This window comes from Bubalus kerabau, chromosome 4 (genome assembly GCF_029407905.1).
Source record: "Bubalus kerabau isolate K-KA32 ecotype Philippines breed swamp buffalo chromosome 4, PCC_UOA_SB_1v2, whole genome shotgun sequence".
NCBI lineage: Eukaryota > Metazoa > Chordata > Mammalia > Artiodactyla > Bovidae > Bubalus > Bubalus kerabau.
In genome coordinates this window covers 119,181,823-119,205,740 of record NC_073627.1, presented here as the reverse complement: position 1 = coordinate 119,205,740, position 23,918 = coordinate 119,181,823, and the positions used below count along the sequence as shown (strand labels likewise).

The following is a 23,918-nucleotide window of genomic DNA, read 5'->3' as shown; positions in this document are numbered from 1 at the left end:
ACAACTAAGCCTGTGCGCACTGCTGAGCCCGCATGCTACAGCTCCTGAAGGCTGTGTGCCTAGAGCCTGTGCCCCATGAGAAGAGAAGCCACCGCAACAGAAGCCCGTGCACAGCAACAAAGAGTAGCCCCCATGTGCACAACTAGAGAAAGCTTGCATGCAGCAAGAGACCCAATACAGCCAAAAATAAATAAAGGAAGAAACTTCTAAAAAGCAAAAACAATGATGCTTTATACTGATATCCAACTATAAACAAAGTTGTCAATAAGTGAAACAAAGTACGTAGAACACTTTGTAGAGTATAATTCCTTTTGCATAAACAAACATAAGCATATATGTTTACAGAGAAGTATATATGTAACCATTTTTTCTCAAAGGGAACCTCCAAAATTGTTCATTGTCATTTCCTTTTCCAGATGAGATGATGGGGGAATACCAAATATGGACATGGGTGGGCAGAGGTCAAAATCACTTGATACTCACTGGGATGGAAGAAAACTTCTTGGTTCGGGGAACATATTTGATCCAAATCTTAACAGATGAGCCAAATTTCAAAGTCATCCATAGTGCCTGAGGACATGGTTTCTTTTTTTAACAATTAAAAACTTCTCACATTTACAAATATGCTTATAGCAGATTTATTCATTATGGTGCCCAAATGGAAACAAGCCAAATGTCCATTAAAAGGGAGAATGCGTAAAAAGTTGGGTATTCATTCAAAGGATACACAAATACTATGGCATTCACAGCAATTTTTTATTTTTTAAAGAATACTGCTGCATCAACATGCATATATTCCAAAGACACTGTACTGAGCAAAAGAAGCAAAATACAAAAGAATTCATACGTTTGTGTGTTGAAGAATAGGCAAAAGCAAATCTGTAGCGGTTGCCATCAGAACAGAGGCTACTAAGGTGGGGGGGACGTTACTTACCGGCAAGGGTGTGAAGGAAACTTCAGAGGTTCTAGACTTGTTTGATACACTGATCTGGGTATGGTTTTACAAATACACACACATAGGCAAAGATACTGAAGGTATGTATATTTTATTATACATTGGTATCAATACTTCAGAAAAATGTTTTTACCTCTTTAATATGTTTTGAGGCAACAAAATTTTTAAAAGAAAAATTTTTGGAGCTCAACAAGGAGAATCTGATGTGTTACATGTTTCCAGTAATTTTTCATCAATCTAAAATAAATAGCCCCTTGATTCATCATTTCTCCCTTGATTTATACTGTTAATTTAGTAAAAAGGGTGTACTAGGATGAATCATGAATAACAGCTCTCAAAGATGTCCTCATTCTCATCTCCAGATCCCGCAAATGTGCTATCTTCATGGCAAATGACACTGCAGATGTGAGTAAATTAAAGGCCTTGGTGTGGGGGATTGTCTCAGATTACCCTGGGTGGGCTTGATGTGCTCATAAGGCCCTTCCAAGAAGGACGCAGAGGAAATCATCAGAGAAACAGATCTGAGGATGCTACTCTGCTGGTTGTGAAGATGGCTGGGAGCCAAAGAATGCAGGGAACACAGCCCAGGCAGAAACATAATGGAAACCAAACTCCCCTCTCGAGACTCCGCAGAAAACAGCCCGTTGACACCTTGACTTCAGCTCAGTGAAACTGGTTGCAGACTTTTGGCTTCCAGAACCATAAGGCAATACACTTGTGTTGTTTTAAGCCACCAAGTTTGTGATTATTTGTTACAACAGCAATACAATACAAAGGGGAAGCTAATACAGAGGAGAAAAAAGGTAGGGTGCAAATACTCTTACTCTTGGATTCTTTGGTTTGTTTTTCATTGAGGATGCAGAAAATCCTTTTGCTGAGTCACTTTTTATGTCAAAGATGATTTCCATATCAATAAAGGTATTATTCTCTCCTGCTTAAATGATTCAGGCATTTCAGTGAAGAAATCAACACTAACATATTTTAAATTAATAATAAGCATTTTTTTCAGCTATAAAACTTCCACGTGATCCTTGCATAAACTAGATAAAGAAACCAAAACTAACAGCTCAGAATCAAAACTCTCCGGGCTGCCCTGAGCATTCTCACATCATTATCTGGGCTGACAGACCCACATGGAAACTGGACTAAGCACTTTCAGTTTCCAACATGTCACTATTCACAGTATTAATAGTGAACAAGAAAAGGAAGGTAAGGATGGTTTCCTCCCTTCCCTGGCTCACCTGCATTTGGCATGAGGACAGGTCAGCTGGAAAAGCAATGCCCCCTGGGAAATCATCCTGTTCAGCCTGGGTCCCCAGGGGATCCAAGCTGCTCAGTGATCACCGTGCTCCCTTCTCCATGCTGGTGACTGAATAGGCTTGAGTGGGCTACGAGGGGAGTAATCTTCCCAGGTGGCACTAGTGGTAAAGAACCAGCCTACCAGTGCAGGAGATGTAAGAGACGAGGGTCGATCCCTGGGTTGGGAAGATCCCTGGAGAAGGAAATGGCAACCCACTCTAGTATTCTTGCCTGGAGAATCCCATAGACAGAGGAGCCTCACAGGCTACAGTCCATAGGGTCGCAAAGAGTTGGACATGACTGAAGCGACTGAGCATGCATGAGCTGAGAGGGAAGGTTGGGGGCTAAATGCTTCAAAAGTGAGAATCCTCAATCCCAAAGCAGGCAGGTAAAGGCATGTTACTGGAGCCGAGGCTGTGTGCTTTTGAGAAGGCTGATGTGTGTGAGTTGAATTCTCTCTCTGCTACATTCCTTCGGGGAGTGGGGGTGGGCGGTGGGAAGGAGGGGCACGGAGAAAGGTTCATGCTATCTGGCAATCATTAAAGTCAACATCAAGGCTTGGGAGTAAATGGGTCTCAACTCTAAAATACGGGTGCAGAAACTCTGCCCATAGTGTCTGCATGGAGTTCTGAAACTGGAAAAAAGCTTGTAAGGGGGCACTGTGTGTGTCTGTGTGTTCATTTGGGACCAGTAAGAGACAAGTTTGTGTTCACAAGTTCCCTAGGTATTTATACTGACCACTATTTACACAACATGAACCTAGCAGCCTGGAAAGAAGCCCAGGGAGGATGAGGTAGCTCTTTTCCTTTCTGTCCTAAATACTTTCCTTTAAGATATCCAGCCCCTCTGAACCCAGGTGTGGACACAGAGCTCAGGGTGGGCCAATCAAGGTACCCAGCCACAGTGACTGGTCCAGGAAGGCACATGTGACACAAGACCTTCTCCAGGGTGCTTCTTTAGAAGCCAAAGAACAGTCTCACCTTTCTCGTGGGTCAGGAGCTATGCGCCTCTGATGTGGAAATGGCTGATGACCAGGTTCCCAGCCAAGGAAGGGAACCTGCAGGCATCAAGTTCCAAGCAAAGCCTTCTGGGCTGTTGAGCCCTGATCTGTGTATGAGTTACAGAGATCGGTAACTCATGGGGTTCACTCATGCATGAGGCCCGCTCCACCCTTCTTGAGGTTTGGTTATGAGAGCTAGAATTTCATCCTTTACTGTTTCAGTTAATTCACTTTGCATATCTACCCATCAGAATGAAAAAAAGAAACTGACAAGTGGACTCTTACGGAAACACAAGGCACAGATGCTGCCCTCGGAGAACTTAGGATTCATATGAAAAGATAGGGACAATTACAGAAGAAAATAAAAGTTAAAATATACTGAAGGGCTTCCCCGGTGGCCCAGTGGTAAAGATTCCACCTGCCAATGCAGGAGATATGCCTTCAATCCCTGGTCTGGGAAGATCCCACATGCCACGGAGCAACTAAACCCATGTGCCACAACTACTGAGCCTGTGCTCTAGAGCCTGGGAGCCACGATACTGAACCCACATGCTGCAACTACTCAAGCCCACGTGCCCTGGAGTCCACACTCCGCAACAAGAGAATCCGCTGAAATGAGAAGCCTGCGCAGCACAGCTGAGAGTAGCCCCTGCTTACCATAACTAGAGAAAAGCCAAAGCAGCAACACCCAGCAGAGCCAACAAATTAAAAATATATACATATACTTAAGCATCACATAGTACTTACTTCACATATACCTGTACAGTGAATAATTCTATTGTCAAATATATGAAGAATGTGCTAGAGTGGACAAGCTGAGTGGTTTACAACAATGCCCATTATTCAGCTCCCCTTGGGACTCAGAAGTTTCTGGCCTTTGTTTTAAACAATTTCACTTTCTGAAAGACAGTGGAGTGGAAAGCCCACATCTGAGTGAGATATAGGAAAAAATGTGGACCTGCCACTCCCAGCTACCTATTCATGTCAATCTGGATGTCTTCATCTGAAAATACCACCTTGACTCAAAGTGCCTGAAACAATACAGAAATGGATTTTTCCAATCTGATAAGTTCAGGGGTGGAGTGACCTTGAGGTTAGTTAACTCAAAGGCTTATTCACATCATCATAGACCCTGGTTCTTCAGCTTCTCCACTTTGCTATTTCGGGTCACAAGATGACTGTATTTATTCCAGGCGTCATACCTGGGAAACATCAAATCCAGAGATTCTACATTTTTTAATGTCTCCTTAGGAATTCTAAATCTTTTTCAGGACATCCAAACCCCAGCATTAGTTTGAACTGAGTCACATGTCAAACCCCAAATTAATCACTTAAAAAAGGAACAACTTCACCCTGATTGTCTTAAATTAGTCAGGACGTACACTTGGAATGTGGGCTAGGAATGCCTTCCTCTAAAGCATATGAGGGCTAGGGGTAAGGTGGTGTGCAGTATACTCAACATAATTCAGGCTCTACCGGCAAGGAAGAAGGGGAGATGCAAGCTAAGCTAGCAACTAATAATGTCTGATGGAGTGACACAGATTTCCTACAAAGCCTCTCTGAGCCTTGATTTTCTCATCTATAGAATGGGATGCAAAATATCTGTGATAAAGGTCTGTGAGGAACAAATGGAATAGTAATTTGCTTAACATATAGTAAGTTCTCAGTAAGTATTCACTTTCCCCTTTCCCTTCTCATTCAAAATACATGCGTTCAACCACACTTTTTTGAACATTTACTATGCACTAGGTATCAGGGACATGGTTGTAAATAAGACAAACACAGTCCCTAGTGTATTTACATTCCGCAGGAGAGACAAAACACAGCAATTGGTAAGAAAAGTAATTGTGATCATGGTAATGCTGAAAGAAGTAGAGGGAGATGTCATGTTCCAGGAATCTTTTGATTCTTTTCAATTTGGGCCGGGGGTGGGGTGGGGGGCGGGGGAGAATAGTATCTCATTTCTCCTGAGCATCAAATATAAAGAGAAACGTTCACCATACACTGATCTTTGCTCCTTTAGGCTCAGCTGATCCTAAAAAGCGAAAGATTATTCCAGTTGTACTTTCCTATCTTAATTCTGCAGTGGTAACTTAAATTTTTGTATACTTCCATCACATAGATTTTTAAAAAATCTCTCTGCTTATCTATGGTTAAAAGAATAAAAATGATTTCCTCAAGGAAAGTTCAACCAATGGTAACAGCCACAGTTGCACCACAAGGCATAGGCATAGCTTTTAACTTTTTTTTTTTTAAATTAGAGCAGGACATTAATCTAAATGTATTTCAAAATTTTTATAAGTTTTGTACTGTCACAAATAAAAGCACTACCTCACATTCACAAATTATATAATTCAGAGGTTCCTCAATCTGGCTGTGTATCACAGTACCACAGAGAACTTGTTAAAAATATAGATACCGTCAATCCTCATTATTTGTGGATTCTGTATTTGCAAATTCACATACTAACTAAAATGTATTAACGATCCCAAAAGCATCACTCATGGCACGTTTATGATCACTCACCAACAAATACAAAGAGGTAAAAAATCTCAGTCATCCCATATGCACCTTCCTGGCTGAGGCAGAAAAAGGCAAGGCTCTGTTTTCTCGTTTAGGCTTTCATACATTTTCCACACACTTTCTGGAAAAATTAGTCCTTTTTGCGGTCTAATTAGTGGCCTGATTTTTGCATTTTTGTGCTTTTTGTTCAGCACCACCTCCCTTCCCTCAACCCGCGCAGTCCCTCCAGCAGAGCTGAAATGTTGTCTAGCATCCCTTAGCACCAGAAGGCTGTATGTGCCTTACAGAGGAACATGGGTGACAGGAGCTTGGTTCAGGTACAAGTGCTGTTGGCCATGAGTTCAACATTAATGAATCAACATCCAAAACAGGAAGAGAAAATGTGCTGATCTCTGTGTAAGGCCACTCGGGAAAGTGCCAAAGTAACACCTGTAGTGCATAATGAAGCTATGGAAAGATGGAGAAGTAGCTAAATTTGTGGGTTCATGAGACAATGATAGCTGTTTTGTTTAAGCAGAGTGGGTAGCATTACTGTGAGGGTGAAAGACAAAGAAATTTGTGGTCATGTTACCCAGAGTCAAGAAATTCTAAACCCTACAAAAATAAATAAGATACAAGGATATATTGTACAACACAGGAAATGGAGCCAATTTTATAATACCTATAAGTGGAGTACCTATTGAGACACCCTCCACCCATCTATCCACCTTCTCATCCACCAAATGTAAGCATCAAACGGGCAGCATCCATGAATATTTGTCCACTAGAGTGACTCTAATAACTACTCAGTGATTTTTCACATTATAGTCACTCTTTCCAAGCTGTGAAGGGAACTGAATTCTTCCTATAAATCAGTGGTTCTCAAAACAATGGCGATTTTGCCTCCCAAATGTCCAGGGGATATTTGGCAAATCTAGAGCCATTTCAGTTGCTACTGGCATCTAGAGCGTAGGGGACAGGGATGCTGCTAAACATCATACAATCCACAGAACAGACTCCACCCCCAAATTAAAGAATGACCTGGCCCCTAATGTCAATCATGCCCAGGATGAGGCAAATCTGCTTACAAGCATGGATGCGGTAATCACAGTAGGCAATTTCTCACCCTTGGACACTGCACTCCTGCCATATTTTACTGTTGAAATGACACAGCAGTTTTGAGTCACATGACCTCCCAACAGCATGCCTACCATGCAGTATGTGTTAGTTGCTCAGTCGGGTCTGACTCTCTGTGAGGCCGTGGGCTATAGCCCACTAGGCTCCTCTGACCATGGAATTCTCCAGGCAAGAATACTGGAGTGGGGTGCCATTTCCTTCTCCAGGAGATCTTCCCAACCCAGGGATCAAACCTGGGTCTCCTGCACTGCAGGCAGATTCTTTACCGTCTGAGTCCCCACTATGGAGTAGTTGTATGGAAAGATGCCTGGGGAAGGCGTTTCTCTCTCCTGTCTTACTGGTTTATTGTTACTCATCGTAAGCCAAGAAGCCATAATCTTCAGACATCTATCTTTCCCATGTGCATTACCCATCCCTATTTCCTTCTTTGCATATCATACAAAGTGCAGTCCAGCATCATAGGAAACAGGTGTACCCTGACCCTGTTTGTGAGTTTCCATAAAGGGTCTGGGGTGAGGGGAAGTACATCCAGGGGCCCATGACCATGCCCTGTGCCTCCACCTCCGTCTTCTTCCTCCGGAGAATGAAGGGAACCTTGACCTGCTAGAGATGCAAACTCTGTGATAGCCCATGAGATCAGACCTGCTCTCCAGCTACCTCGGTCACATGCTCAGGCAGCGAGCAAAGAACAACAGATTACTAAAGATCGTATTCCCTGAACAGAAATATCTGTGGGCAGGGCAGAATACTTGAACTCAGTTGCAGCATTTCATTTTCAGTAAGGTTTTGTTTCACAATGAATATGGGATCTTTCTGGACCAGGCATCGAAACGCTATCTCCTGCATTGGCAGGCAAATTCTTTACCACTGAGCCACCAGAGAAGCCCCCAAATAGACTATTTTTTAGAGTAAGTTTTAAGTTCACAGCAAAATTGAGTGGAAAGGGCAGAGTTTTCCTGTTTCCTGTCCCCTCGTTACACCCCTATCCTTCCCTACTATCAACACCCCAAACCAGAGTGGTTGATTTGTTATAATAGATGAACCTACCTTGACATATGGTCTTCACCCAAAATCCATAGTTTGTATTAGGGTTCCCTTTTAGTATTGTCCATTGTGTGGATTTTGACAGGTGTCCACCATTTCAGTATCATGCAGAAAATAGCTTCACTGCTCTAACAATCCTCTGTGCTCTGCCTGTTTATTCCTCCCCTCCCCATCCCTAACAACCACTGAATTTTTTTTTATGGTCTCCATTCAGGATATATAACCTTTTCAGATTGGTTTCTTTCACTTGGAAATGGGGGCGAGGGGACACAAAAAACCCCAGATGAGACCTACTCGAAGAGACATAAAATAGTATCATGTGTTCAGAAAACCAGGGCTTCCCAGGTGGTGCAGTGGTAAAGAATCTGCCTGCCAATGAAGGAGAGGCAAGAGATACGTGTTCAATCCCTGGGTCAGGAAGGTCCCCTGAAGTAGGAAATGGCAACTCATTCCAGTATTCCTGCCTGGAAAATTCCATGGAGAGGAGTCTGGCAGGCTACAGTCCATGGGGTCACAAAGTCAGACATAACTGACTGACTGAGCACACAGGCATGTTCAGAAACCACAGGTGATCCAAACAGAGCATCATGTACAAAGAGGAGGACTGGAGAGGTACACAGAGGCCAGATCAGGAAGGGCCTTTGCGTCATTTGAAGAAATCAGGCCTTATCTTTTAGGCAACAAGCAGTCATTGAAAGGTTTAAGAAAGAATGTGAAATTACCAAATTTTCACTTCTGACAAATCACTCTGATGGTGAAGGTGATGTGTGACTTGGTCAAGTAACTTGACCTCTCTGAGCTACTTTATTCCTACATTTGTAGAATGTGGACAATTGTGTGCATACCATAAGACTGTTGTGAGGATTAAATGTGCTAATATATTTTGTTATTATTGTTGTTGTTATTGCTGCTATTCTCAGAAGAGTGAGATGTCAGAGGGAAGGCAGTGAGAAGCAAATTCATCTGCTCCCACATGGTCTTCATCAACACAACATTATTATTCCAGAAAACGCTTGCCCTGAAAGGTAGAAGTGGCAAATAGCTTCATTTTTAACTGCAGGAACATCCTTTAAAACCAATGAATTTTGCAATAAATAAAAAGCATCAAATGACGGTTTATACCCCAGGACTGTTTGAACCCTTCCCCTCAAAATCATCACCTTCGCTGCTTCCTCCAATCCTACACTACTCTTCACTGTCATTATCCAAGACCCAACATCATCAGACCCACCAAGCAGAATTCAAAACCTCTGAAATAGCTGGGCTAAGCCCTCCTCCCTCTAGATGCTACCAGAAGCCTGGAGATGGGGCCTTCCTTCACTGGCCATCAGCAAGAGACTCTGCTCTGTCTTATGTCCAGATTGTTGGTGACATTTTCAGGAAGGCAGCATTCAAGAACAGGCGGCCTGGCAAGTAGCAATGCTGCAGGTGAATGAGAGAGGAAGAGAGACTGATGATGACGAGAGAGGAGCAACTGAGTGAAGCATTACTGAGAAACCTTAGGGATAGGCTGTGGGGAAAGAGGACACTTCAGGATGAAAATTGAGTAACTGGGTAGGTCATAGAAGGATTTTCTCAAGTAGAACCTGCACAGTTTGGTGGGTATGATCTGGTATGTGCATTGACACCTATCAGAATCAGTTTTGTTGGGCTTATTCTGATTTCTACCCATTCAACAAGATATAACCCCAAAGACCCCATCAGAGGTGGGAAAGCCTGGATGCAAACAGTTCAGCTGAGGCTTCTCAGGTTCCATAAATGAACATCATCTCCATGCTCCGCTTGGATAGAATTCTCTCCTCAATGAGAAACTCCACCTGTACACGGCTGGGTCTGCTTGTGGGCCCTCTGTTCCTTCTTGTGCCTGCCTACAGGCTCTCTCATGTGTGGACGTGAGAGCTGGACCATAAAGAAGGCAGAGCGCCGAGGAATTGATGCTTTCAAGTTTCGGTGTTGGAGAAGACTCTTGAGAGTCCCTTGGACAGCAAGATGATCAAACTTATCAACTAATCAAACAGCAAAGTCAATCTTAAAGGAAATCAACCCTGAATATTCATTGGAAGGACTGATGCTGAAGCTGAAGCTCTAACACTTTGGTCACCTGATGTGAAAAGACCCTGAGACTGGGAAAGATTGAAGTCAGAAGGAGAAGAAGGTGACAGAGGATGAGATGGTTGGATAGCATCACCAATTCAATGGACATGAACTTGGGCAAACTCCAGGTATTGGAGATGGACAGGTAAGCCTGGCGTGCTGCAGTCCATGGGATCACAAAGAGTTGGACTAGACTAAACGACTGGACAACAAAGGCCAATTTCTAAATTGCTAATGCTCAGAAAGCATAAAATCCATTCTCACTGATGTAGATTTTCCTGAAGATTTGGGTGAAAAGACAAAGGGTGAACAACTCCTCCTGGTGTTAGCAACGGAGGTCTGAGGACCCAAGAACCTCCTCCTCCCCTACCACCCCTGGGCAGAGCAGGATGATGGATCACCTGACCATCAAGGAAAAGGTGAAGGCTCCCTTCGCAATCTCCCTCTGCCCTCAAGTTCCTCTCCGTAGGCTGACCCACTACCCTGCCTCCCCAGTAGTCCTTTCTGGTGTTTCCAACTGATAACTCCTCTGCTCACATTCCTTAGCAAAATCCACGCATTTACATAATTCCCTCAGCAACACAAAAGCAAGCAAATAGGGCTCAGCCAAACAAAAATTATCTCACCTTCCCCAGGCCACCCTTCTTTCTTTGTCTGAAGGTATACTTATTAGTTAGAGAAACAACACTGACTATAGGAAAAGTATACTTAAATGAAGACTAGTCTCTGGAAACTGGAGGTTGGTGCTTGTCATATATTTTATGCCCAAATATTTCCCTGTCCAGCCTCCCATACCTTCTAGTGTGAAGACTGATGGCACTTGTTAAAACTATTCCCCTTTACAGCTTTAAGACTCCTCTCCCCCACCCTTTTTTCTACCTTTAAGACTATAAGGGCTCAGGATTTCTGGCCCATCTCTCTCTTTCAGTCGCCCTCATCAAAATGAAGTTCACCACACTCCTCTGCTCCTGATCTCAGGTAGCCTTGGTCTGCAACTGTTTGGAGTAGGGCTTGGGTTCCCAGCCAGAGGCTGGGCTGGGTCGCAGCGGTGAAAGCGCCAGATCCTAGCCACTAGACTAGTGGTCAGTCAAGGGCCCTGGCCCTTCAGCTTTGCAGAAAAGAATTTCTGCAAAGATGAAAAGTAGTGAAGGTAGTAAAGCAGTTATTAAGACGAAAGAGGACAGTATGTGTAGACAGGCACATGAGCCGACTCAGAGGGAGAGTCCTTGAGTCACTCCCTTGTGGCAGTTTGAATTACTTTTATGGAGTATTTCTTCTGGGTTTCATTTGGCCATTTTGATTTGCCTGGTTCACAGTCCATATTTGATATATCTCAGGAGCCGCCCATGTGTGCGCACACATCTCTTAGCCAAGATGGAACCTACCGCAAAGGCATCTGGGTTAACATTGCTCCCCCTTTGGCCTGCAAGGAACCTGTTCTGTGCATGTGTGTTCGGGGTGGTCTCCTGAACAAGAAATATGTGGTTTTGGCAGGGCCCAAACTCCTCCCTCAATTGTCCTGCTATTCTTGACTCAGTTTCAGTCAATAGGGAATGACTCTCCAATTATTTTACCCTGGGTGGCGGTGGGGGGGGCGGGTGGGGGGAGAGGGCATCTACCTCCTGCCTCACTCCTACACACTCTTTTGGGAATAATTTCAGCAAGAGTCAAGGGTTCTTTCTGTTTCCATCCTTTGCATTTCTTTTTTAAAGTGCTACACTCAGAGCAGCACAGAATCTGGGGAATGGATGGGACAGTTGAGATAGAAAGGAGATGAACAGATCAGAAGAAAATCTTTTTTTTTTTTTTTTTTTTAAGGATGTGCCATTTGTTACAGATTCACATACTTCTTTACCGTCTTTCTAAATTGGGCCAATAGTAGCTCCCAAGGTTGTTATGAAGTGAGTATTAAAAAGTGCTTAGAACATGCAGAAAGGAAACGCTCAACAAATATTAGCTGTTGTCATTATTCTCTCAACGGGTTTCAGGGAACATATTTTAAGGGGCATTTTCCTTTACAAAGAGAGGTAGGGAAAATTTCCCCAAGGGAAAACATGTCTCCTTTGAATAAAGTTAAATGAAGGAACTCTGACTGGGCCAGTGAGAGTTTACTAGTAAGTCTGACAAAGAAAGTAAACTGTAAATAGCCAGTAAGTAATGTTTAAGCTCTTGATTAGCTCTGCAGAAGTAAATCTTTAAAAAAAAAATTGTGTGTGTTTTTTAAAGAAAGCATTGGGTTTTGTTTCTTAGCTAATCTTAAAGGTAGTGAAGCCTTCACATAAAATGCAAGAAAACCATGGATTTAAGTAAGATCCTCCTTCTGTACCAAGATTGCTCATCAAAGTGACTCCCACGCTACCCATCTGAATTTTTTCTTATCCTCCTGCTGAAGAACATTTGTTTTGCCACTGGTATGCAGCTAAAGGAACCAAACTATCCTCATCTAGTAAGCAATTAACATCTGGGATCAGAAAATGAAATTCCATCTATAGAGCACCTGGGATCCTGAAGTCAGGTTGACAGTCCTTTGAGACTGGTTCAATGATTCTTCTGGAAAAAGTTCTCTCCACCCAGGATATACAAATGGAGTATCTTACAGGGTTGCCTAGAGTATAAGGACTCAGGACACACTGAAAATCACCAAAGCTTAAATCTAAAAACATTTCTGTAGGTAAAAGAGGATTGCTCCAGGAAATGAGGGCTCCTTTCCCCCAATCCAGCAAGTAAAGGCCAGGGGTAAGGAGTCTCACTAAGACTCCCTAAGGCAAAGCATACGTGGAAAATGCTCCAAATAAATATTTGGCAAGCATCAATTTTATAGAGCTGGAAGGAATAGTTCTCAAAATATCAAGATGTGATATTTCAGGGAAATTCTGAATGCTCCTTTCCGTTCAGCATCATTTTTTTTTAACATAATTGAGATCACATTATAGGTCCTGTTCAGTTTGTTTACTTCATTTAACCTACAGTAATTTTCCATGGCATAGGTATACTATAAGAATATTTCAAAAAAAAAAAAAGAATATTTCATATTCCCAACACATGTTTTGTAAAATAGTTATTCCTCTATCACTGGAGATTTATGTATTTTTACATTTCACCATAAATAAAGAGCTGATAAAAACTGGGTTTAAATGTGGATCCAAATCTCTGGTTATTAGCCTAGGATATTTTCCAAGAAGTGAATTATTGATCAAAGAATTTGAGTGTTTTTAAAGACACTGAAGGATAGGTTTTAACACTCCTCTTGCAGTAAGTGCATGCGTTCCTCAATACAGTCTCATAAAATAAATAAAACCAAAACTGATGCACAGGAATTGGTTTTAGCTTATTGAATTTCAGGTTTTCATATTAGCAATTTGTATTCTTATTTCACCCTCTGTGAATACTTCCCTGTAGCTCAGATGGTAAAGAATCTGTGTGCAATGCAGGAGACCTGGGTTCAATCCCTGGGTCGGGAAGTTCCACTAGAGAAGGAAATAACAACCCACTCCAGTATCCTTGCCTGGCGAATCCATGGACAGAGGAGACTGGCAGGCTACAGTCCATGGAGTTGCAAAGAGTCGAACATGACTGAAGTGACTTAGCACTAACACTTGTTCATTTTACTCTGGGCATCTTAATACTTTTAAAAAATATATTAATATAAGGGGTTGGGAGGTAATGGTGAGTAACAACTAAAGGGTACAGAGTTTCTTTTTGGAGTGATGGAAATGTTCTAAAATTGACTGATATTATACTAAAACCCACTAAACTGGAAACTTTAAATGGGTAAATTGTACGGTATATGAATTATATCTCAAAAAGCTGTTTTTAAAATAATATTAGCAAAAATAACTTCCATATTTCCCTTTTTCAAAATTTGTTGGCAAATTTTCCAAGTCTGTTTTTTGCCTTCTCATATTTGGGAAATACACATTTTGAATTAAATCTATTATCTGGTCCTTAATGATTCTCATTGTTTTTATCTGGAAAATTCCTTTACATGCAAAGACAGTCACCAACAAGTTCTTCCCATTTATTTTCATCCTTAATCCATCTGGATTTTGGTGCACATTACAAAGTTATAATTTAATGTTCTCCAAATAGGTACTTATTGAGTAAGTTTATCCCTGTCCCCTCTTCCTCACCATGTTCCGATGCTTGCTATGCAATGTTTTATATATACCAGTATCTATTTCTGGGCTATTACTGTTTTCAGTCTGAGAGTTTAATTATAACTTATAATACTCTCTTAACATTTATCTTTAAAATATGGCTTTATATATAGTATTAGTTGACTTCATTAATCCCTTTCAAAGCATTCTTAGCTATTCTTACACTTTTTTCCTTCTGGATGAAATTCAGAACAATTTTACCAACCCTTTGAGAATATGACACTGCACTTATATTTGAATGATGGATTAATCTGGGCAGAAGGGTCATATTTAAAATATTTACCAGCTAGGAGCAAAAATTTTTTTAATCTACTGAAGTATTTTATTCATCAGGTCCCACACATGTCTTAAGTTTGTCTATACATTTTACAGAGCTTCTTGCCATGGTCAAAGATAACCTATTCCCCTGACATCTTAAAACAACTTTTTTTTTTTGGCTTGAATATGGAAAAACTGGTTTTTGCATGTGTGGCAGTATTTGCTAATGTCTTATTAATTTCAAGTCCAGATTCCTGAGCATGCAACTTGGACTATCATCTGCACTAATGAAAACAGCCTTTTCTTTCCCAATACTTATAACTCATTTCTAATTTGGCTTTTATTACACTGAAAAATAGAAAATCAATATTCTGATGACAAGCTCTGAGAACTTTAAGCATATATTAAAATTAAATCCTTGACAAGCAGACTTAAAAAGGATACATAAAGCTCTCAAGCTTTCAAGAAAGAGCTGAGGTTAATCAACTGTGCCACATTGTAGAGTCTGTTTCATCTAAAACAAGGCTAAAAATTATGTATACATATAGCTGATTCACTTCATTGTACAGCAGAAACTAACACAACCATTGTAAAGAAATTACACTCCAATTAAATAAAGAAAATAAAATGGGGCTAAAGAGCACCCAGAGTCAGCCTGGTGGCTCAGACGGTAAAGAATCTGCCTACAATGCAGGAAGACCCCGAGTTCGATTCCGGCGTCAGGAAGATCCCCTGGAGAAGGGAATGACAACCCACTCCAGTATTCTTGCCTGGAGATTTCCATGGGCAGAGAAGCCTGGTGGGCTACAGTTTCTGGGGTCACCAAGAGTCAGACATGACTGAGGGACACTCATGAAGAGCACACAGAAGGGTTTACCAGATCAGGTGAGGAGACATCTGGAGCTGGCACTCAATACTCGGGGAGGGGGGTTACTTCCCTTTTCCCTCTGGTGTGCTCTCCACATTCAGATCACATGTAACAACCTGTTGGTATTTACGGTCACTGGTCCTCAACAGACCTAAGCTTTCTCACCAGATATAAGCTGAAGCTAGCAATGCCCAGAAAGTAACACTGGCTATTAAACTGCACTCTTCTAAAGTTCCCTGTCTAGCTCTTTTGGCATAAACTGTGTTACACCTTTTACCATGACAATACCCTCTCTCTCAGACATTTCTGCCTAAAGAATAAATTTTTATGTTTTGAATAAGTACTCACATAAAACCCTTGTTGGTTACAAACTATCAGATCCAACTACTAAATTTAATATTGGGGTGCTTGTAGCTAACAAAAAAATAATAACTTATGTAGCTAACAAAATAAGACTAACTTGTGGAGACAAGGCACCAGTTTCTGAATAGCTGATTTTAATGGTGATATGACTACTTCCAAATGCATTCAGTCACATTCATATTCAAAAGAGTAAAACCCACAGTAACCGCACATGTCATGAAAGTCTTGCATTTACTGATTTATTTTTACCATAATGAGAAATGATTTTTACTTTTCTAAGCCAACTAAAAAAGTTCAGGTCAGTTTACTCTACTGGTGAAATGAAGTAAAACATGCCTTCCTCCTCCCCCAAATGACTACAAAGGAAAATCCATGTATGATCTTTCATTTAAGTAAACTGTACTTGAATGACACAAATATCAACACATGTTTAGAGACAACAGTAGTTGAATTTCAAGGCTGAGCGGTGGGTTACCATGCTCTGGTAAAAGCCTAGGTAATCGCCTGTCAAGGAAGAACCATTTTTGTTAACTCTTATTCTCAACATGAATCTTGATCAGCACTTCATTAACTAGAATACTTCCATTTAAAAAACTGCAGTTTCTGTACACTTAAGGATTTATTTGGGAACACAATTTCTAATAATTCCCTATAAAAGACCTTAAATGACAGTAAAAGAAATTAGTGTTTAATAACTGACATATAGAAGTTTAAGTAATTTATATTTGCCAAAGAACTTACATTTCTGCTCCTCCTGAATGTAGTATGGGTTTCCTTTCAAAACCATCTTCTTGACTCTTCCAGTTGTCTGTCCCACTAGTATGAATTTCATTTAAGTTATGTTGAAAAGCATAAAATGAAGAGTCCTAATGGCTATATAATCCCTGTAAAGCTATTAGCAATAGGGTAATATTCAGACACATTTAAGTAAGTAAACTTTCTAGAAAGAAAAGGTACCACAGTTTCATAAAGGATGGTGGGTCCACAGTTTTAGTGTGGGGCTTGGGGAAATGGATTCTAAAATCATTGTTTTTATGTCTATGGGAAGAAAAAAACCCCTCAAAGCTGCCAATTTAAACATTAACAAGATTTAGTCACACTACAATTAGAGCAGTGCTATGAATAACAATTTTAGATATTTATAAACTTTTTTAACTTTCAATTTTCAATTTTGTTAAATTAAAAAATCCATACAATTGAAAGCACATAGGCACGAGGCTAACAACCAGTGACTCCAGGTGAAGGTTATATAATGTTCACTGTACCATTACTTTTAGCTTTCCTGTAACTTTGCAAATATTCAAAATAAAAAGTGAAAATGTCTATAGTAGTCAAGACACCACGAGTGAAATTAAGAAAACACAAGACATAGACATGAAGTATGTCACTGAAAATCACTAGTTTTAGAGTGTTTTTGTTTTTTTTTTTTAAAGGCCTAACTTACAGGTAAAACTTTTCTTCTAAAAGAGAGCATGAGAGAGACACACAACATGCATTAAAAGACGAAGTTAGTTTAGAAGTCAACAGAGACAGAACGCTATGCATATAATGCCCTCATTGACATCACGTCTTGAATTTTCAATGTGGGTATATTTTTCTTGGTCCAACATTGGCTGCCATGTTAAATCATGCAAACCATAGCAATCCACTGACTTGCATGTTTACAAATGATAGTCTCCCAAAGTGTGAAGTTTTCATTCAGGAGGGTCGGTATAACAAATCTCTCCGTAAGATAAAACTGTTTCCTAACTCTATGGAATAAAATGTTTTCTCAGTTGAATGCCTGAACATTGTGTGATATTATGAACTTCCCATATACTATTTAAGTTGGCTAAGTTTTAACAATAAAGTTCATGAATTTAATTCTTTTTTGACATCTCAGGTAATGATAAAAACTTCCTATGTCCTATTAGATCTTTGGCTGAATGCTATCACCTTAGAAAAAGTCCAAGTTGGTGCTTTTTAAAAAATCTTCATTTACTTTTAGATATAAGATAGCAATAGCAACCACAAATCTATCTTTTGGTGAAAAGTAAAGTAAAAACTATATGCTAAGAATATCAATACTGAGACAATCTGTCTCAAACCTAATGTTCCCCTTCAGGATTCCCAGGCCTTCAAGCACACTAGGTGGTACAACAGCACATCTTTCCCCTCCTCATAGGTTCTGAGAGAGAAGGGAACTTACAATGCAAAAGCTAAGGACTAAGTAGTGGGCCGGTAACTTGAAGAAACAAGCGGTGGGGAAGCCAGTTCCTTTCAAAGGGTGACAGAGTGGCGGCTGGATGCAAGAGTCTGGAGCATGGACACAAGCTGATCCAAAGAGCAATATCCTTAATTTCTGGGGAATAGTACAGACTGGTGCTTTTTAACACTCATTAGAAATTGTCCACATATGACTCTTCACCCTTTCTTAGTTCTACAGGCCAATTACTACCAAACATAAGAGAACTGAGGCTGTAATATGGGTCACTATGAAAACTAGTTTATATACAGCTAGATAGCAGGGTGTGGGGAGACTGGAGGAGGAGGAGAGAGACGTTTGAAAAAACTGAGTGTTACTCTGTAGACACTATAACAACCCAAGATACCTTAACTTCTTAAGTAACCTGATTCACAGAATCAACTAAACTAGAAACTGCTTTTTCTTTTAAAAACACATATACATTGTTAAAAGCAAAAATGAGAAATATTCACAATCAGTCAAGCCCGTTTTTTCAAGTTCCCTGAGATGGCATATATAGATACACAACATAGCTCAAAGTAACAGCAGAAAGTCAATCATTTAAAAAGATCATTTAGAATACAGTCAAATTTCTTTTTCAACAAACATAATCTACAAGATAAATTATATCCCGATTGGGTTATTGCTATAAATCTATTCAAATCAGGAAAATCCCTCATATTTAAAGCTCTCCAAGTAATTTTGGCACAAGTCAAATCTTAGAATTCTGAGTTTAAAGTCCCTGAGCTCTTTAAAAGGCTAGCTTGCCTTCAGCCTCTTCTCCAGCTACCTTCCCCTCCAATGCCTTGCAACCTGCCCGAGCCTCTCATTCACTGTAAGTCCAGGCTTAAGGATACAGCCTTTCTAACCGACCCTGCTCTGCAGAAACCATGTAGCTTCTCTGGCTTGAAGAATCCAGTTGGATTCTGGAGGCGGAAGAATCAAATGGGGGTAGATCTCCTGCCTCCTTATTAATATTTCTAAAACTGCCTACAACATTCAGGGTTTTAACGTCTCCAGGGCTTTATGCCTCAGATGCTCGTCCAAACACTGGATGGCAAAGAGGTCAATGTCCGTGTCGAATTTGTTGGCAAACAAGTGGTGCACGTGCAACAGCCAGTTCAAGTCACCAGCTCCGAAAACGCACACAGAGCGCACGTGGACGCCGCTGCACGGCGGGTAGGGGGCGCCCTTGGAAACGTCTCCTTCAAAGTACTGCCATTTAACAAACCTGGCAATCGCTTGCATGTCAGACATGTCATACTTATGGCTTAAGGACAATGACCCTGGGACTTCGGGGATCCTCTGAATAGTGGCCCAGAGATACTCGTCTGGGCTGTATGTGTCTTTTGCCCACTCCATAAACTTTTGGATATTTTGGTTCTGGAGCACGTACTCCACATACTCCTTACTGACCACAAAATAGGCACTGCCTGAAAACAGAGGTGTTTCAAGAGGTGGATGTATTTTGTCAGTCCCCATGTTTGTCAGCTTTCCATCCACGACTTCATAATGCTTTTTCCACCTTTCTTTCTTATGGGATGGCATTTTCTCTGTTTCTAGGTTGTTCTCGCCCATCAACAGCTTCAGCTTCCTGACAATTTCCAGGTTGGTTTTAATAGGAAAATCCATACCGCAGAGATTTATCAGGTACTTCCAGCCTGCATTCATCTGGTAGAGGTCCTGCATGCAGTTAAGGTCAGCCTGAACCCGGCTCCAGGACGCATACACCACGCTCTCCAGCTGACTGGCGACAAAGACATTACTGAAGCAGGATGCGATGCCAACAGCTGCAGCCAAAAAGGATTTCTCTGATTTTCCATCCACGTGAATACAATAGAAATTCTGAGGCATATATATGGCCCTCAGGAGCCTGTCAAGCATTTCAATTTTGTGATGAACCACTATAGAATATGCTATTGGAAATTCCGCCTCTTCTTTACTAAGTGGTTCTGTAATATATTTGCGCTTCTTAATGAAAGAAGCACAATCACCAGTCATGTTTATGTAGTCATAGTTTGTCCATCGAGCACGCTTTTTAAATTTCACTGTTAGACTCTCAAGCTTTACCTTTTGGATTTCATCTACATCACCCTGTAGAATTTTGGTGCAATTAATATTACTACTAGGATTCTCTTCAAACAGCTCCAAATGTCCAAAATTTACAAATTCAGGCTTTTGATGAATTCTTAAAACAGTGAATGTGACCACCGAAAAAACAAGAAATAAGAAGTAGTATTTAGCGGGATAAGAAAAAAGTTTCCTCCTCCACAACTTCCTCAGCATTTCAACAACTGGGGACTTGGCTTTATTAAGGGTAGTCTTTCAGGCTTCAAGCAGTACTGATTTCCTCTCTGTCGTGGTCTGGAGATTTGTCAGTTTGCATTTATCAAAAGTGCAAAGGCATCTTGAAATGGACGATAGCACTAAGAGAAAAATAGAAAGGGTACACACACATATATAAATAGAATCTTTTACGACATCTTCTCATCAGGTTCAGAAAGTGTCCTCTTTGCTACGAGGTCAGAAGACAAAAACAAAGTCAATCCGAGAAAAGTGTTAAAGGATACCCATAATCTCTAGTATTAATGCCAGATTATCTTTTTTAAAAAGTTGAGTACAAGGATATGCTAGAATATCCTATAATCAACACTTTACCTCTCAGGTATATTGAGGTACAAAATACAGTTGAAGACCTAGGCTGTAATTATTAAATTCTCCATAGGGTGAGTTTTGGTGTTTATTTTGCAGGGGAGGGAGGGGTTATTGTTGCTTTTTGTTTTCTTTGGTTGTACTGCACAGCACGTGGGATCTTAGATTGAACTGCACCCCCTGAGTGGAAGCACGAAGTCTTAACCATTGAACCACCAGGGAAGTCTCAGTTGGTGAGTTTTTGATCCTGGGCCAGTGGTAATTAGCACCCCTTGCCTTGAAATTGTTACTAATCTGGGTTTCTCCAGACACATCCATTAGTGTCCATCAGTTGGCATCAGCAGCCCCAAATATTTGAAGAGATAAGATCCATTCTACTCTTCATCAACTTAGGAGTGGGGTCCACTGAAGGAGACATTCAGAAATGACTGTGGATGCTAAGAATCTCTGAAGGAAAAGCAGGTCAACTGGATTTTCAAAGCGGAACAGAAAAGTTCAGGTGAAACCAGATCAGATTTGGAACTGTTTTGGGTTGACATCACTTTGTTCAGTTCCATACCAGGCACCACAGGAAGAGAAAATATACACGACCCAAAAGAGATAAACAGCTTTGTATTTCCTGCACTGGTTATACCAGGTTATAATAATTAAGCCTTGCTGAAAAACAACACTCATATGCAAATTGTAACTTATGAAAGACTCTTTGTCTGTATTCAAATTCCAGGAGCCTAACCCACTTTTATTATGGAAAATGTTTACAAACATACAGATGCTGTTTCATTTTCAAAAGTCAATTTTATTACTTGGCAACTGGTTCTAACAAAGAAAGTCAAATACTATCAACTCTCTCAAAACCAGATTTATAGAGATTCGAAAACTTTTTAACACCAGAATTAGCACTAGAATTTTTAAATGCTTAATTAGGAAATAATTTGTGAATATTGATAATACAAATAAAAATAACTGACCATCATTAGTACAGAATAATATTACAAAAAGTACTTAGACTTTACCATTTAAAATCAAGAAAAGTCAGGATCATTTAGTTCTGATTCCAGGTAACATCCTGTGCCCATGTAGAGTGCTTCTTACGCAGTCAGGTTTCTTAAATGTACCAGGCATCCAGCAGTGGTGTTATGTCCCGTGAGTCTTTTTTTTTTTTTAAAAAACATGTGAAACAAAAAGAAAAATTTTTGAAGAGATACACATGCCCACGTAAGTATACATATACACTCATAAAGCATACTGGTCTACTAATTCAACATATTCACTTTTTTCTTCAAAATGATGGCTGGTCATATTCACTTTTTTCTTCAAAATGATGACTACTTGATGTCTTTTAAAATTTTCTTCTCTCCAGTCTTTTTTTTTAAAGTCTGTATTTGTGGATAAACATTTTAAAGGTTTGAAGACATCCTGCAATTTAGGTTGAACTTTAAAAGAAAACTCTGGTAGCATTTCCCAAAATGTGTGCCAAGGAACAGCTAATAGCCCTATATGACTGGAAAAGTCAACATACTCTATGCCTGCTGTGAGAATTTCCAGTGCTCACTGGCCCACTGAAGACAACCCTACAGCTGAATCAGCTGCTTATCTCATCTTCTTTCAACTGTCTTGTCTATTACCCCACTCCAAATCTTTAATGGAAAGCAAACATTGAGATACTGTTAAGATACTTAAGCATCTTAACCATTAAGACATCCCCAACTATTATGCCCCAATCACTAATGCCAAAGAAGCTAAACGGTTCTATGATGACCTACAAGACCTTCTAGAACTAACACCAAAAAATGATGTCCTTTTCATCATAGGGGACTGGAATGCAAAAGAAGTCAAGAGATACCTGGAGTAACAGGGAAGTTTGGACTTGGAGTACAAAATGAAGCAGGACAAAAGCTAAGAGAATTTTGCCAAGAGAATGCAGTGGTCATAGCAAACACCCTCTTACAACAACACAAGAGAAGACTCTATACATGGACATCACCTGATAGTCAATACTGAAATCAGACTGATCATATTCTTTGTAGTTGAAGATGGAGAAGCTCTAAACGGTCAGCAAAAACAAGACCAGGAGTGAACTATGGCTCAGATCATGAACTCCTCATTGTAAAATTCAGACTTTAAATTGAAGAAAGTAGAGAAAACCACTAGGTCATTCAGATACGACTTAAATCAAATCACTTATGATTATACAGTGGAAGTGACAAAGAGATTCAAAGAGATCTCAAAGACAGCCTGAAGAATTATGGACAGAGGTTCATGACACTGTACAGGAGGTAGTGATCAAAACTATCCACAAGAAAAAGAAATGTAAAAAAGGCAAAATAGTTGTCTGAGGAGACCTTACAAAGAGCTGAGAAAAGAAGAGACGTTAAAGGCAAAGGAGAAATGAAAAGATACAGCCATCTGAAGGTAGAGTTCCAAGGAGTCGCAAAGTAAGGAAACTTAAGAAAACCTTCCTAAGTGAATAATGCAAAGAAATAAAGGAAAACAATAGAATGGGAAAGACTAGAGATCTCTTCAAGAAAATTAGAGATACCAAGAAAACATTTCACGCAAAGATGAGCACAATAAAGGACAGAAATGGTATGGACCTAACAGAAGCAGAAGATATTAAGAAGATGCGGCAAGAATACACAGAAGAACTATACAAAAAGAGATCTTAATGATCTGGATAACCATGATGGTGTGATCACTTGCCTAGAGCCAGACATCCTGGAGTGCGAAGTCCAGTGGGCCTTAGAAAGCATCACAACAAACAAAGCTAGCAGGGGTGATGGAATTCCAGTTGAGCTATTTCAAATCCTAAAAGATGATTCTATTAAAGTGCTGCACTCAATATGCCACCAAATTTGGAGAACTCAGCATGGCCACAGAACTGGAAAAGGTCAGTTTTCATTCCAGTCCCAAAAAAGGGCAATGCCAAAGAATGTTCAAACTACTGCACAGTTGCACTCATTTCACATGCTATCAAGGTCATGCTCAAAATCTCCAAGTTAGGCTTCAATAATATATGAACCAAGAACTTCCAGATGTTCAAGGTGGATTTAGAAAAGGCAGAGGAATTAGAGATCAAATTGCCAACATCTGCTGGATCACAGAAAAAGCAAGAGAATTCCAGGAAAATATCTACTTCTGCCTCATTAACTACGCTTTGACTGTGAGGGTCACAACAAATCATGTAAAATTCTTGAAGAGATGAGAATGCCAGACCACCTTATCTGCCTCCTAAGAAATCTGTATGCAGGTCAAGAAGCAACAGTTAGAACCGGACACAGAACAACAACTGGTTTGACTTCCCTGTACCTCAGATGGTAAAGAATCTGACTGCAATACAGGAGACCTGGGTTTGATTCCTGGGTTAG

At 40.4% G+C, this 23,918-nt stretch overlaps 1 protein-coding gene across 35 annotated transcripts in view; it reads right to left on the bottom strand.

The window, feature by feature from the left end:
• The window catches only part of GCNT1 (glucosaminyl (N-acetyl) transferase 1), a 193,721-nt gene that overhangs the window by 123,431 nt on the left and 46,372 nt on the right, over window positions 1-23,918 (bottom strand). For 17 of the 35 annotated variants that reach the window (XM_055578355.1, XM_055578357.1, XM_055578343.1 and 14 more), the window contains 2 exons: window positions 21,567-21,702; window positions 15,791-20,327 (listed from right to left, as the gene is read on the bottom strand). The exons of 15 other annotated variants lie outside the window; for them this stretch is intronic. In XM_055578355.1, the coding sequence (XP_055434330.1) occupies window positions 18,901-20,187 (1,287 nt within the window). In that variant the 5' untranslated portion in view covers window positions 20,188-20,327; window positions 21,567-21,702 and the 3' untranslated portion in view covers window positions 15,791-18,900. Of the gene's footprint in view, window positions 1-15,790; window positions 20,328-21,328; window positions 21,703-23,918 lie in introns of those variants that run through there. 3 more of the 35 variants (XM_055578358.1, XM_055578352.1, XR_008713620.1) reach the window with 2 other exon arrangements.